The sequence below is a fragment of the Urocampus carinirostris genome, chromosome 11 (genome assembly GCF_059441175.1).
Source record: "Urocampus carinirostris isolate Australia breed hairy pipefish chromosome 11, RoL_Ucar_1.0, whole genome shotgun sequence".
NCBI lineage: Eukaryota > Metazoa > Chordata > Actinopteri > Syngnathiformes > Syngnathidae > Urocampus > Urocampus carinirostris.
This window is the reverse complement of record NC_142359.1, coordinates 25,343,028-25,359,784: the sequence shown is the minus strand read 5'-3', so window position 1 is coordinate 25,359,784 and position 16,757 is coordinate 25,343,028. Positions and strand designations below refer to the sequence as shown.

The 16,757-nt window shown below is 40.0% G+C and overlaps 1 protein-coding gene across 1 annotated transcript; it reads right to left on the bottom strand.

Annotated features, from left to right (window-relative positions):
* On the bottom strand, window positions 1-7,724 carry net1 (neuroepithelial cell transforming 1). Its single transcript, XM_088346886.1, has 9 exons — window positions 7,521-7,724; window positions 3,577-3,684; window positions 3,327-3,491; window positions 2,924-2,986; window positions 2,614-2,787; window positions 2,289-2,546; window positions 2,050-2,220; window positions 1,555-1,741; window positions 1-823 (listed from the first exon to the last, which is right to left on the bottom strand). Exons 1-9 carry the CDS (start codon window positions 7,611-7,613, stop codon window positions 459-461), a joined length of 1,584 nt encoding a protein of 527 aa, XP_088203012.1. The 5' UTR covers window positions 7,614-7,724; the 3' UTR covers window positions 1-458.
* Between the last annotated feature and the right edge of the window lie 9,033 nt (window positions 7,725-16,757).

Below are 16,757 nucleotides of genomic sequence, written 5' to 3'. Positions count from 1 at the left end.
ATGATGTGAAAAAACAAAAGAAAATAGAAATGCTAAATTAAGGCCCTTACATAGTAAAAAAAAGATTATATATAATGATAAATATTAAACATTTTTCCCTTTTCACCTTTGGTCGATTTTAGGCCTTCACCAAAAATTGGATGTTTTTCTTTCTATATATACAGTATATATGATGTGACAAAAAAGGCCCTAATATAGGTAAATAAAATCCCAAATATTAAAAAATAGTAGTGAAAACTGTTTCATTTGGTAGATTTTCCCAAATTGCCCAAAATAAGGCAATTTCCTCCCTTGTAATTTCAATGAAACAACGTTCTGCTTGGGGTGGGCTTCAAAAAGAAGGGTGAAGTAAACAGCTGCCATAAATCCAGAACACTGTTTTAAAGGTACGCACACATAAATACAATTTTTCCCGTCCTCTATGTACAAAAAAATGGGGTCATGTTCCCACGTCCACTCTACACCATGGTGTCTTTTCTCTTCCCTAAGGAGTAAAGGGACATTCTGTCTTTTTTGGACCTGTGGGGTGTCCACCGGGGGAGGGAGGACGTGGAGGAAAGGGAGTCCAAGGGGGAGGCGGGGGCGGACTGGGTACCCCTCAGGGGCAAGTTCTCGTCGGTGTCGTCCGTATGGACAAGGGCGGACACGGAGGACGTTCGGCGTTTGGGACGGACGTCGGCGGGGATGTCGGCGGAGCGGTGGACCGCAATGGCGCCCCGCAGGCAATTGAGCCACTGCTGCTTGTGGAAGACGTCGTTGACCTGCAGGGTGTGTGACTGCGCCTGGGTAGGGTCCTGGGCCCGTACACGGAAAATGTTCTTGGCTGGGGAGGGAAAAAGAAAAAAATATAAAAGGTCTGGAAAAAAAAGGATGAGAGAGGTAACTATCCTCAAAGGGTTAGGGTACCTCAATCCGAATCTAAGGTTAGGGCTAGGTTTCTTTTAAAAGATACCTGGGGTTAGGGTTCCCCTACAAGACGCTAGGGTTAGAGGTTAGGGTCATATTTCCTCCTTACCAACCTAGGGCTAGGATTTCTTCCAAAACAACCTCGGGTTAGGTTTCCCCTATAACAAGCTGGGGTTAGGGGTTAGGGTCAGGTTTCCCCTATAACAACCTTGGGTTAAAGCTTAGGGTTAGCATTCCTTCCAAAACAACCTAGGGTTAGCAGTTGGGTTCAGGTTTTCGCTATAGAAATCTATGGGTCAGGTTACGGTTTCCTTATTACAACCTTTTGTGAGGGGTTAGGGTTCCTCTATAATAACCTAGTGTTTGAGGTAAGGGTTCATTCGAAATCAACCTAGGGATAGAAGTTGGGTTCAGGTTTATGGTTATGGTTCCACTATGATAAGGTTCCTCCATAACAATCTAGCGTTGATGTTAGGTGTCAGAGTTTCACAACACAGGGTTAGTAGGTGGAGTTGGCGTTTAACTATAACAACCTAGGGTTAGGGTCAGTTTTCCTCTATATCAACCTAGGGTTAGGGGTTAAGGTTATTCTACAACAACCCAAGGTTAGGAGTCCGAAATCCCCTCCCAAGCAGGCCAGAAGCTCACCTTTGTCAGCGTTTCCGAAGGCGCCCCGAAAGGACCCGCCCATCCTGACATCGCCGTCCTGCAAGTCGTCCAGCACAAGGTCCTGCACCGGGATGGGCTGCCGGTACACTTGAAAGCACTGCCGCTCGTTCCGGACCACAGACCGTGTCAGGACCAGCAGTTCGGTAAACAGGAACACATGGAGCTTCTGATGAGGAGAGGACCATTTTTTTGTATTTAGTGTTCCTGTCCAGGTTTTATTTTGGAATTCTTTGACATCTTAAAAAGTGAGTTTTGAGCCACCCCCCCCCCCAACTTAAGTGAAGGAGAAACTTAAGAATTGAGGTCTACTGCACAAGAAAACATGAGAGTGGTTGAACTGGAAAACTAAAACCGGTCCGACCGGATTTTTCAGACTATGATCTGAAACTTCAGTTCTCTTTTCTCTATTCACTATTCTTTAGTAGAGGACAGGCTAATTATATGAAGCTATGTCCGGCGGTGGAAGTCTCATACCGTGCCGCTCTTGTTCCGGAGTTCTCCGTGACACAGCAGGTTTTTGCAATGTTTGAGACGGGGGTCCCTCTGCCGCTCGTCCAGGTACTCCAACTTGTGTATGTAGTACAAACACTCAGATTCACCCTTCTTCATGTTGATGTCCGATAGAACCCCTTGGATGATGGAGATCTGAGGACAAAATAGAACTCGGGTTCAAGGAATGTACTTTTAGGGTAGTTTTAAAAGTTAGTCTTTACCGCTTGTTCTAAGCTAGAGGAGTCCGGATCCTCTGGTGGAGTGTGTCTCAGGATCTCTCGGAGGAGTAGGGGGTACTTGACTAGACGGGAGCGTGGGATATCCAGGAAGCTCCAGAGGTCAAGCTTTCGGCTAAAAGGGGACTCCAGACAACGCTGCAAGAAGTCCTGGACCCTTCGGTCCTGTTTCTTCTGGTCCAAGAGGGCCTTGGCGGCTAGCTGGTTGCTGCAGTAGTCTTTGTAGGCATCCAGTCTGGGGAGCTAGACAGAATCTCCTTAAGTATTGATTCATGTGAATGCCGGTGGAACTGCTTTAAAGGAACCTTACCCAGTTGACGACAATCTTCCCGATTTGGCCTACAGTTCCGTTAGAACTCGTCACTTTTGAGAGCTGGGCTAGCAGGTTCTGGTGCAGAGGGATGTAGGCGTCCAGGTTGCCGAAAATATGCGATAGCTCCTCCTCGGACATGATTGAGAGCTTCAGCATGGGGTCATGATATGCCTGGTGAGAACGAGTCCTTTGTTAAACAAATCCAGAGAACTGGGACAGGAGGATGTTAAAAATAGACATTATGGTCTTTTTATAGGAACCGGCGGACCCGCCAACCTTTATTTATTGGCTTTGCCTGTGTACAAACCTTGCGTGCGAGTTGGAGGTCTTCGATCAGGTCCTGTTCTCCGCGAGACAGCTCGTATATTGCCTAGAGGGAAGGGGGGAAGGGGGCGGGGCGGAGGCACAGGAGGATCCGCATGAGTCAGGGTGCTTTTCATGTTCAGACCCCTTCAATTAAAGTCAGACTGAAGTCTAAGTCTTTCTGGCAACCGGTTTCACAAGGTTTATTCTTCCTGACAGCTGGAAAAGATGTCAGACATGAGCAAAGGGAGCTACCTTGCCCTGGTGGATTCTCAGGTCTATGTGAACTTAAAGGGACCCAGAAAGGGTTTCTGTGCAAATTCGGACTACTTGTCACAAATACCGTAGGTCTACATCATACATGAACTATCTGGAGCTGGGAACCACAAAGCCTTCCTTGCCCTCACCTCCTGCCGTTTGATCTCCTCAGTGGTCAAGGTTTCTTTTTGGTGGACGTCCAGGGTCTCAGACCACAAGGTGCTGTTTCTCCTTTTGGGCGGCGTGGGGGCTGCCGCCTTGCCGCAAGGTTTCTGGGGCACAACCGATGACTTGCCATCGCTCCGGAAAGAGGCCTGACGTTAGGAAAGGGTTCACAAGTCAGGGACATGGTTTGGGTTTTTACTTAAGGACAACGTGGACTCAACGCTGTCTCCTTACCTGGATGGTTTGGCCGAAGCGCCGGACGGCCCCGTTCTTCACCGGAGAGATGAGGTTGGCTAAGGACGTCACCCTGCCGAGGGACCGGACTCGTTTGTGGCTGGGTTCCTGGATTAGAATTACCAGATTAGAATTGAGAAGTTACTTGGGGGCAACGCGACTGTTGGCAAGTCACTTCTAATCAAAATCGTGAGCTGGTGGGTCATGAATCATATATATTGACTCCACTACTAGACTTTGTTACAATACCAAACACCAATTACAGAAAACAACATAAAAGAATTAGAATGTTAGCCAAATTGAAAGTGCCATTACGACAAAACTGAAATATAATGCAGGCATACTAACTAGCACTACCTGAAAAAAACATGAAATGAAAAAGACGCAGGAAATCATGGAATATCAACTGGTTCCAATCAGACAAATCATGAAAAAAAGAGAATGCAGGGACTATACTCCCACGTGGATAGAGCAACTACATAATGTTATAACACCGACCACTTCGAACTGAACAAAACTTGAAAAAAGAACAAACAGGGATATGTGTATACCACGGGTTATAAAAGAACTAAACTCGAAAGAAAGAGGATGCAAGGGACATTCTCACACCCGGACACAACAACCACGTAATTTTGCAACACAAACCAGCTCTAAAGGAACCAAATACAAAATTAAGATGAGAGAAAAAAGCAATCCCACACGTGGGCAAGACATGAATGTCATTACTCCGGCACACTAGCTTGCTCTAACTGAATAAAACACGAAAGGAACAAGACTAAATATATGGTGAAATCCAAATTGGTTGTAACTAAACAACACATGGAAATTACACAATACAATAATTAAGTAGATAAGTAAAAATGACAAAACACATATTTGCGTTGAAACTTTTCAATCAAACGCCCGTAACAACATTGTTTAATCTTTAACTTTCTGAACTGTTCTAAACAGGGCTTCTATGATTGGTCAAACAATCTAGAGAGCAAAGGGCCTTGACCAGCTGTTGGCTCTATCACGTGAGGGGCAGGCCCACCCTGGTGCAAGTCTGAAGGAATGCTAGGAATGCAAGGGAGACCCCCCCCCCCCCCCTCACTCTCAGCTGTCCCCAGTTCTACCCACCGGTGTTGGTGTTCAGTGAATGTCTGCCTGACAACAAGCTCTAGATTGTAACCTCATCATTTTAGCACCCTTGTTATTGTTTTACGCAAGTGTGGGACTGTTTCCTAAATTCTCCTACTTTCATGTTTTGTCCTGTTAGAGCTGGCTGATAATGCAGTTCTATCCATGTGTGGGAATGTCCCCCGCATCCTCTTCCTTTCATGTCTTAATCTTTTAGAACCAGTTGGTATTCCATCTTAGACTGCATTTTCTTCTTTGATTTTTTGTTCATTCAGAGTTACTGTCCTAACATATTCTTTGTCCTCTTACTTTCATGTTCTTGTTTAGTTAGAGCTTGTTAGACTGGTTGGTGTTGGTAAATGATATAATTTTGATCCATACTTGAGTATGTTCCCCGTATACCTCTGCCTTTTATGTTTTATTCAGTTAGCAGACATCGGTATTTCACCCCATCTTAGTGCTTCTCCTTTCATGTTTTGTTAGAGATAGGTTAGTGCCTGAATTTAATCATCATTGATGTTTTTGTTCAGTTTGAGGTAGTGTACCTGCATCATATTTCTTGGTCTCATTTTAATGGCACTCTCATTGTTGTTTGGTCCACCAGTTGGAATGTTTTTATTTTTGGCGTCAGCCTTTTATGTTTTGTTCTGTTACAGCTGGTTGGTGTTGGAACATTATGTTCCCCCGCGTCTTTTCGTGTTGTATCCAGTTGGTATTTCACCATATCCTGGTTCCTTTTACTTTCATGTTTTGTACATAAAGAGTTTCGCACCATATTGTTTATTTTATTCCTTTCAAATTCGTGTTCATTTAAATCTAGTGAAGGCTGGCGAGTTTCGGAACATGATGTTGTTGATCCATCCACTTGTGAGTATGTCCCCTGCATTCCCTTCCTTTCATGCTTTGTTCTGTTAGAGCTGGTTTGTGTGAGCACGTCTTGAAAGTCTTTTTGCCGGTGACTTCTTTTCCAGACAGACAGAGTAGCGGCGAGTCTGCCGGAGTGGCTTTAACATGAAACAGACCGCGAACTGTCTGGGAAAAGGGTTCACATCGTAAAACCTGCTGGGAATCTGTCCCAGGCTTAAAAGCTCAAATGACGGGGGAAGGGTGAGGGATCGGGTGAGGGGCGGGGGGTTAGCGCACCGGTGCTTTCGGTCCTTCTGCAAGTCCACACAGGTTTTTTTAATAGAGCTGGCGTGAGAGGAGTCGCACACCTGAGCCAAAACAAGGATACCACCTACCTCCTCAGCCTGCACCCGTCAGGAACCAGCTGCCGGGACGCCCGCCAACCACAACACAAAAAACCTGACATCATCCTTTCAGACCACTCGAGTTCTGCAAAACCATTACGAGATCCTGAGTCAGCCCAGAAGGGATTTATGTCACGGATCAGCAAAATCTATCAAGAAACAGCTGCGGGACCCATCCGCCAATGTTATGACTGCGGTTGACTTGGGTCTTAGAGGGATTTACTTTGACATGGGTTGTCCTCGGGATCTTATGGGGATTTTGGAAACATAGTCTGCCTAGACCTACAAAAAACCCTTGATCTTCAGTGTGTCCCAAACTCTTTTTTCTTGCAGAAACAATCAGTCGACGCTCTAACAGAAATCAATGGCGCACCCTGACCAAAACCGACCATCCCCCACTCCACCTAGAAACCATTTTGGCTACTTTCATCTTGTGCCTTAAAAAGTCCAGATGTTCCCTTTTACAGTCTGGAGAAGCAAAACCAGATTTGAAATGGCGATGCCAAGGCCAGCAAAAAGCCAACTCGCTTGAAAGAAAGCTTTTTCCCAAACTCTGCGCGGTCTGTTTCATGTTAAAGCCAGTCTGGCAGCTTTAACAGAAAAAAAACAAGAAAGGATGAGGACACAGGGAACGTACCAACACGTGGATTGAACAATTTTACAGTGTTCCAATACCAACCACCTCTAGAGGAACAAAACAAGAACGGAAGACAATGTATGTTGTGACCCAAACTAGCAGTAACGGAACAAAACACACACAAAAACAACAACATAATGTTCCAACACCGACAGACTCTAACAAAACAAAACAAGAAAGTAATACAACGCTGTATATGCTACAAAACCTACTGGTTTAAAATAACAAAACAAGAAAGTAAGAGAAAGGAAGATACATTCCTGCACGCGGACAGAACAGCAAGAGTTTGCCACAAAACCACAAAATTGCTGTAATTGAACAAAACATAAAATTAATCAATTCGAAGACGTGTAACAATAACCATAATGATGAAATATGCTAAATGCAAATACAAATATTAAATGTACATATCAAATACATATTTTTTAAATGAATTGAATATTCTCTTCAAATATTTGTTTTATTTTCATGGAAAGAAAAAAAACTTCAATGTTTGATAAGATAAATATTTTAAAAGATTTACCCTGTATAGATTTATTTTCTCTCTACTGTTTTTTTCTCTTTCAATTTCTATTTCCTTTTCTGTACTTTTCTTACTTTCTTTCACTTTCTATCTCTTTCTCTATCTCTCTCTCTTTTTGTACAGTATAAATACTGTACACATATTCTATTCCTCTTTCTTCCATATATGTCCTACTTTCTCTGTATTTCTCCCTTTTAAGTGTATATATTTTTCTTCCTCTTTCTTTAATTATATCTGTGTTTCTTTTTCCAATTAACCTTTTTTCTTTCCCTTTGTATTTCTCTCTCTATATATTTCATTTTCTTTCTCTCGCTATAATTTTTTCATCCTTTGCTCTTTCTTTTTCTATTTCTTATTTTTCTTTCTGCCAGGACTTATTTTTTATGAAAAACAAAGTCATTTAAACGCTAGTTACCTCCGGTTCCTTGTGTGTTTGGTTCTGGTTCTCTATGACTTGCAGAGTCCGTTTGATGGGCACCAGTGTTCCCAGTTCATCGTAAGCCACCATCGCTCGCTTTCCGATTTGCCCTTTTAATCCGCTTCCGATGAGTCGAAAAAAAAAACAAAATAGAGGAAGTTTTTGTGTTCTACATGAGTTCTCAATTCTAGCTCAGACAACTTGTGAACTTTAGTCTCCTGAAGAAAGAGAGGAGGAGGTTTTTATAGCAGGGGATGAGAAACAAGGGGCGGGGTCAAAGGTGCCGGGTACGTGGAAGGGGGCGGGGTCAACCAGCAGGCGCTACTGTCGGGGCCAAAATAGTAGCCAGAAAAAGCAAGTAGCCGTGTCCAAATTTGCGTTGGACCTTGGACAGAAACTCAGGAACACAAACTGATTCGATCGGAGAAAAACTCAGGGTGGGGTTTTGTCCCCGGTTTCCCCACTTTGACGGCTTCAGAAATAAATGATTGGCCGAAAATCAAAACAGTCTGATGGCAATCACACTTGATCCTACGTTGAAAACGGAATACTTGTATGTTTAACCTCTTATTTTGTTAACCCTAGTAATAACATAGTAATAACATAGTAATAACATGATAAACACATAGTAATAACACAGTAATAACATAGTAACATACTAACATAATAGAAGCGAAACATGGAAAATAATCTGAAGATATTCGTACTCCTAATTTTACATTTCCCCAAAAAAGGTATAGTTTTTTTGCATGACCTGGTGATTTGATTCCTTAGTAATAACATTTTCATGACTTAATACATAAATAACAACATTAGGCTATTACCTTTTAAACATGGGGAAATAAATCTGAAAATATTGATCCTACTAATTCGACATTGCAAAAAAAAAATAATGTTTTGTTTTATTATTTATTCTGATATAATTTTAATTACGTTTTTTATTAGGTATGACATATTTACTGTAAAGCATCTTAGAATAAATGATTTGGTTGCATAGTAATAATATAATAATAATGTGGTGACAACACATTTATTCTAGTTTTGTTGGACCACTTTTCTTAATTTTCCATCCTTTAATTTGGTTTTGCAGTGCGTATGAAAATGTTTATGTTGAGTATTATTTTTGCTTATTGTGTGACAAAAAAATTCAACTACAATACTGAGTTTACATTTTGATCATTTACTTACTTTCAATTTTACTCTATATTGAATTGTTTTCTGGAAATACATTGATATTTTTAATAGATTTTCTCATAAAATAAGACAAATATTTAAAAACTAATAAATTGTCTAAAATCCCAAATATTAAGCTAGTTTAGATATAATATTCTGAGTAAAATAAGATAAAATAGCTGGCATTTTTATATATTTTCTGTATTTTTTTAAATATGAAAGCAAAACAAAAAAAACATGTGAATTTTCTGATAAAATAAATACATCCAAATAAAAAATGGCGAAAATGCAGAATAATTTTATAGCTTTAGATTATTTTTCTTCAATTATTAAATATTGTATTTTGTTTTGTTTTCTTATAAAATAAGTAACATGTTTAAAAAGATCAAAATCCATCAATATGATACGAGATAGGAGTTTTAGGTTGATAAGAAATTAAATAAAACAGGCAGCACGGCAGCGCAGTGGTTAGCGCTTGTGCGGCACAGTTCATGTCATGGGAACCTGTCGTGGGTTCAAATCCAGCTCCAGACTTCCTGTGCGGAGTTTGTATGTTCTCCCCGTGCTTGCGTGGGTTTCCCCCGGGCACTCCGGTTTCCTCCCACGTTCCAAAAACATGCATTTCAGGTGAATTGGCCGGTCCAAATTGTCCCTTGGTGTGAATGAGCGACTGAGTTGTCTGTCCCTGTGTGCCCTGCGATTGGCTGGCAACCAGTTCAGGGTGTCCCCTGCCCACTGCCCGGAGATGGCTGGGATGGGCTCCAGCCCCCCCGCGACCCTAACGAGGATAAGCGGTACAGCTGATGAGATGAGATGAGATCGGAAAATTATTAAAAAAATGAAAAAGAGCAACATTTTAGACATTTATGGGGATAAAATATGTATGTGCTATTTTTAGGTATCGTTTTCATTTCCATGATAATAACATAAAATATATTAAATAGAAATATGTGAAAGAAAAAAAAAGAAAAAAAAAGTACAAATATAATAAAAGTAAAAATTATTGCTCATTTTAAATACATATACTTTTAGTCAAAAATAATGTGTCCTTTTTTAATTATCATCCTTATTATTTAAAACAAAGACAATATTATTCAAAAAACAAATAAATTCATCAATGACTTTGTCATTCTATGTTTGCCAATCAATCAAAGTTGACTCAGTCCTCTAATCACTCTTGACATTTGAATGTAAATGGTGGCAAAGACACTCAAGTAGATATTTGAAACTTTATATTGAGCCAAGCAGCTAACATGAGTGGCGAGAGAGGGAAAAAGTGAAAAAAAAAGTCCTGCATGCCTGAATTGGGGAGTCCGCAATGAAAGGTGAGTGACACCAAATGACAAAGGAGTATAGTGGTTAGCAAGAAGCCATTGCTTGTAACCAATTAGCTAGAGAAGAAAACAGTAGAAAAACGTACAAGATGCCAAAGAAATCAGCTGTGGAAGGCAAATGATCCAGAACAACAAAGCAAGAGTAGCTAACAGTGAGAGTATCCACTAGAAGTCAAGTCATGCAGAGTGTAGCCTTTAGCCAAGTGACCTACATAAGTGCCTAGAGAAGGAAACAGTAGAAAAATGTGGAAGATGCGTGACTCTCAGAGCTGTGTGACATTTGCTTACATGGCCAGCTGAAGAAGGTGTATAACACTGAAGGATGAAATACAGGCAGCTAACAATAGCAGTTCGCTGCAAGTCATAGCCCGCAGCCAAGTGGCTAATGTGAGTGGCTAGAGATGGAAACACGGTAAAAAGTTGTTGATGCCTCAATCACAGGAGTCAGTTGTAAAAGGCAGGGGATAATGAATGAAGAAGTCGGAGGAGCTAACAATAACTATAGCGGCTAGGGGGAAGCCAGAGCCAGTAGCTAGGATGAGTGGCTAGAGAAGGAAAGACTGGGAAAATGTAGCATATGGCTGGATGACAGGATTTGACGACGTTTTCTTGTACGACACTGAAGGACGAAGCAGAACCAGCTAACTATAACAATCGGGGCAAAGTACAAGTCAAAGCTAGCAGCCAAGTGGCTAACGAGCATGGCTAGAGAAGAAAACAGTTGGGAAAGAGCAGAAGGTGCCCGAATTATAGGACTTGGATCAACTGTGAAAGGCAAGTGTCATTGAAGGACTAAACAGGAGCAGTAAACGATAAGAATAGAGGCTAGTGGTTAACCATAGCCTTGCAGCCAAGTGGCTTACATGAGTGGCTAGAGAAGAAAACAGTGATGGAAAAAGCATTTTTATCTATCCATAATATATGAGATAGTGCATGTGTTTTAGTTTATTTTTAAAATCATTAGTGTTTTATTTCAACAAACGATGTACTTTCTACACCACTAGGGTCCCCTATATATTACACACTGTCCCTTTAAGTGAAAGGAAACTGTGCCCCGTGGCCCAGTTTGACAACAGTGTGCTAAATGGAGTCGGCGCTAAAATTAGCCGAAAGGTTCGGGCGTGCTTTTTAACGCCAGCAGAAAACGGACATGTAAAAACGTGTTCTCGCGTCACGGACGAGGCGTCGAGCGCAAATCGAAGGAGGTGATAAAGAACATGCAAAGTGCTCGACGCTTTCTGTAGGGCTTGTTGCCGTGCCGACAGTTTCAGACTTTGGAAATCACAAATAAAGTCTTGAGAAAATGTGAAGCAGCAAGCGTCATTTTTTAGCATAGAACTTATTCAGTGCCAAAGACGGATTTCTACGTCCTTTACATTTTCCCCGTCTCCACTCAAAAGTAGTATTAAATGCTAGAATAGACAAACGTGCCTGTTTTAAAGCACAGATTTGTTATAAAATAAAGTTAAAATATTTTAAAATGAGACGAAAATCATATTTAAAATTTTGAAAAATGACATTTTGCTCATTAATCAAATAATGAGCAAAAGATTTAAATGTGCTTTTCTTTTAAATACAGCGACTTTTACGGTTTAAATAATACACACTGTCCCTTTAAGAAATATTTTCCAGCAAGGTAAGAAAAATATGTAAATAAGCCAAATCATATAAAATGTCCTTTTTAAGTATAATTGAGTTAATAATATTAGTCAAAACATTAGAAAATCAATTAAAAAATCAGCGACATTGGAGTGAGATGGGACACCCCTTTAAGGTATATAAATTAGTCATAAAGTCATGTAAAATGATCATAAAATTAGAAATTAAAGACTAAAATGAGTTAAATTTCTTGACTATAGGGTAAAATTAGCATATTTCTTTGCAATGACAGCATAATTTTGCTATGAATTTTAGTAAAATATTTTAAAATTAAAGAAAAAATCTAAAACAGGGGCGTCAAACTCATTTAAGCTGGGGGTCACATGCTAAAAAAAAGTCTTACGGGGACCAGACTAATAAACTTAAAAGGAAGAGAGAGAGAAACAGAAAAAGACAGAGGGAGAGAAAAGAGAGAGAACAAGCTAGGTTGAGTGAAAGAGAAAGACAGATTAATGGAGAAAGCATGACAGAGAGAGAGAGAGAGAGAGAGAGAGAGAGAGAGAGAGAGAGAGAGAGAGAGAGAGAGAGAGAGAGAGAGAGAGAGAGAGAGAGAGAGAGAGAGAAAGAGAGAGACACAGAGGGAGAGAGAAAGAGAGAGAAAATGAGAAGAAGACAGAGAGAAAGAGAAAGAGAGAAAAATGAGATAGAAATAGAGAAAGAGAAATGAGAGAGAAAAATGAGAGAGAGAGAGAGACAGAGAAAGAGAGAGAGAGAGAGAGAGAGAGAGAGAGAGAGAGAGAGAGAGAGAGGGAGATAAATACTACTACAGTTGCTTTTCTTTCAAGTGGTGCCTGGCTTGGGTGACATCGCGTGGACATATTTAAAACTGCAGCTCATTTTTCTCTTGCGCTTCTCTCACAAATCTCTCGCAGGCCAGATTAAAACCCTTGACTTCTTTAGTTAAAAAATTAAATATCTTGGACGTTCAACTGTAGAAGGAAAAATACATGCAAATAGAATTGAGTAGAATAATACATTTATGAATGGGGCGGCAATAGCTCAGGAGGTAGAGCGATCGTTTTAGGATTAAGGGATCCCAGTTCGAATCCCAGCTTGTCCGTGTTACATGTCGAAGTGTCCTTGGGTAAGACACTGAACCCCCAATACCCCCAATAAGCAGGTTAGCGCCTTACATGGCTGCACGTATCACGGCCGCTATTGGGAAATGTGAAGCACAATGTAAAGCACTTTGGGAAGTCATTGACTTGAAAAGCGCTATATAAATGCAAGGTCGTATTTTCCTGTACAAAATACAAAATAATCGTACACCATATTTTTTTTTCGGAATTATGCATGATGGAAAATCCCCAAGCAGCAGACGCATGCGATTGACAAATTTGCGTTTTTCCGTACAGATTTTCTTGTACGTCGTACACGTCTTAAAATGCATAATAAACGTACTTTGTACGGCAAAAACGTACAGGTTGACAGGTTTGGAAACATGCTTGTCACTAAAGCTATTTCTTATTGGTTATTTTTAGTATGTTACTTCTTGTTTTCCTTTTTTTCGAAAAGAATTATGGCAGGTTCATGTTAATTTAATACAACTTGTCGTTTTATCTTAATCCCAACTCCTTATCGGTTCTTGATATGACCAGGGTTGGGTAGGGTTACTTTAACTTGTTTACTTTCAATTACTTTTGGATTACTCCATTACCAAATATGCTAATAAAAGACAAAAGAAACTAAATATGAATAAAATTATGACTCACAACACGTGGTAAGCTTTCTCTCCTGGCTTTGATCCCTTTGAGCTCCGGCAAAACTAACAAAAAATGCGACAGAAACAAAATGAAAATAAATCCAAACAGCTTGCCAACATCATTTTTGCCGTTCCATGTGTTCCATTACTCCCCAAGCCTGCACAAAATTTAGTAATTTTATTTATATTTAGTTTCTTTTGGTCTTATATTAGCATATTTGGTATTGGAGTAATCCAAAAGTAATTGAAAGTAATCAAGTTAAAGTAACCCAACCCAACCCATGATGTTTCATCCAATAAATGTTTGTATTTGTTGTGGTAGGCCGCGCCCCCAAGCAGACCCGGTTGCTAGGCAACACAGGATAAGGCCAATAACACATACTTCCTACGCTTGTTTTTGGATTTTCTTCTAAAAGCGTCCCGCCCGTTCTAACCTCGAAGCCTGTTTTCGGCCGAAATTACGACTAAAAATAGAACATTTTTTTCCCCGATGATCCGTCGTTATTTCTATTCCCCCCCCACGCAATATCGCTCGCCATTTTTACATTTTATCCACTCTAAAGAATCCAAATGACTTCTATTTTAAGTGATCGTAAGAAATAGTCCCACGTCAAAAATAGATTGTATCCTGAGATCCGACTCTAAGGTTATGTCCACTTGACTTTAATATAAGTTGACTTTTAATAGAGTGGCCGTTCAGGCGTCTATTTTTGAGAAATGTCTAAAAATGGGAGAAAAATCTTGACGAGTTGTTGGACTCAATAAACTCCTAATTGTCACGCAGCGAAAAGTAAAATCATAATTACTAAACGAATTATAATAATAACGATATAAGAGATTCCGTAATTTTTATGTAATTGTGTTATGAGGTATTGGATATTTTTATTATTAATAATAAAAATATTTCATACAATTTCCTATGTAGTGTTGGTTTTAATAAAAGACAATGAAATCGTCTTTTTATAAAGAATATAATATATATTTAGTGGTATTATACATATATACAGGTATATATGTATATATATATATATATATATATATATATATATATATATATATATATATATATATATATATATATATATATATATATATATATATATATATATATATATATATATTGTTAATCTGAAATGCAAAGAGACTTGTGACTCTTTTCTCCTGTCTTTTGCATTTTCTCTTTTGTCGAAAACAAATGAAACAAATGATTGAACATTTTGTGATGCAAAACACGTCTGCAGCCAATACACAAGTCTGATCGATCTTTCCACTCAATACACTACTCAAAAAAGAGTCTCTTTCGTTTAGAAAGGAAGGATCGAAAAATCAGCTCAGAGATTTTATCTGTCAATTTCCACCGTGAGAAACTGAGTGAGGAAATGGAAGGCCACATGCACACTTCCCAGAAAATGATATCAAGCGAAGCCATAGAAGCTGACTGAACTGGAGAACGAGTTATATGACTGTATTTCCCAGGAAGAGGTAATGTTTTCAGAAAAAACACCACCAAGCGTCCCCAGAAATGATCTCCCATTTACTCTTAATGTAGAAATTCAAGATATGTTTTTAAACCCTCAATTTGTGATATTTTTATTTTCAAACAAAAATTCTCACCTGGCTTTTAATAAAATATTTTGACTTTCTTTGTCTCATAATGCCAGTTTCCACTAGTGTATTTTATGTTTTTATTATGAATATATAAATGAATAAAAACAATAAGAACAAAATGTACATACAGAATGTAATGGTCAGTCTTTTTTATTTTCATTTCTCCTTTTTTTTTGTCGATCAGAAAATATTTTAAAAAAAATCCAAATTTACTGTCAGAAATAGGCTGATAATAAAAAAGTTAAATAAATTCAACTACATTTCACTGCTTTGCTGATGACACCCAACTCTACCTCTCCTGCAAACCAAACTCCATACTCCCACCTCCCTCCCTCACCTCTTGCCTTTCCGAACTCAAAACATGGTTCACAACAAACTTTCTTAAATTAAATGCCAATAAAACTGAATTCCTCCTTCTTGGCACCAAATCCACTTTATCCAAAGTAAACAACTTCTCTCTCAACATCGACAGCTCCTTAGTGTCCCCCTCCCCCCAGGTCAAGAGTCTGGGTGTCATCCTGGATAGCATGCTTACCTTCCACTCACATATCAACACCATCACCCGCACTGCTTACTTCCACCTCCGCAATATTACCAGACTCCGCCCTTCCCTCACCCCCCGCACCACTGCTATTCTCGTCCACAGTCTTGTCACATCCCGCCTTGACTACTGCAATGCTCTCCTCTTCGGCCTTCCTCAAAAGTCCCTCCATAAAATTCAGCTGGTTCAAAACGCCTCTGCTCGCATCATCACAAAAACATCTTCCCAGCAGCACATCACCCCCGTTCTCCAACAGCTACACTGGCTTCCTGTTCAGCATCGCATCAGCTACAAACTCATCCTATATACATATATGGCCATTCACAACCTGGCTCCTCCCTACCTGTCCGACCTTCTCCAGGTGCACGTCCCCACTCGCTCCCTCAGATCCTCGTCCTCCCTCCGACTATCAGTGCCCCCTGCCCATCTGAGCACCATGGGAGCCAGAGCCTTCAGTTGCGCTGCTCCCAAGCTTTGGAATAATCTACCTCCGGACCTCCAAAACTGCACCTCTCTCTCCACTTTTAAGTCCCGTCTAAAAACACACCTGTTCAGGACTGCCTACAACACATAGCTTCTCCATTTCCTTTGTTTTTATGATTTTATGTCTTGTTTTTATTTATTATTTCGTTTACAACTTTTTAAATTGTATTTTTTCATTGTTTGTACAGTGTCCTTGGGTGGCCTGAAAGGCGCTTTTAAATAAAATGCATTATTATCATTATTATTATTACATGTAGCATGTTGTAGCCTAGTGGATATGTTTTTTTGTGAGCAGACTTGCCTAATAGCATTTATCGCTCACGTGTGTGTGTGTGTGTGTGTGTGTGTGTGTGTGTGTGTGTGTGTGTGTGTGTGTGTGTGTGTGTGTGTGTGTGTGTGTGTGTGTGTTGTGTAATGTTTCATTTAATGATTAATCGTTATTATCTTTTTAATTCATATTAAAATAAAAAATATTGTTAAGAAAACTATTTCGGGGATTAAAAAATTGACCCAATATCGAAATGAGCCTCATCTCATCTCATTAGCTACACCGCTTATCCTCAGTAGGGTCGCGGGGGTGCTGGAGCCCATCCCAGCAATAATCGGGCAGTGGGCAGGGGACACCCTGAACTGGTTGCCAGCCAATTGCAGGGCACACAGGGACAGACAACTCATTCTCTCATTCACACCTAGGGACAATTTGGACCGGCCAATTCACCTGACATGCATGTTTT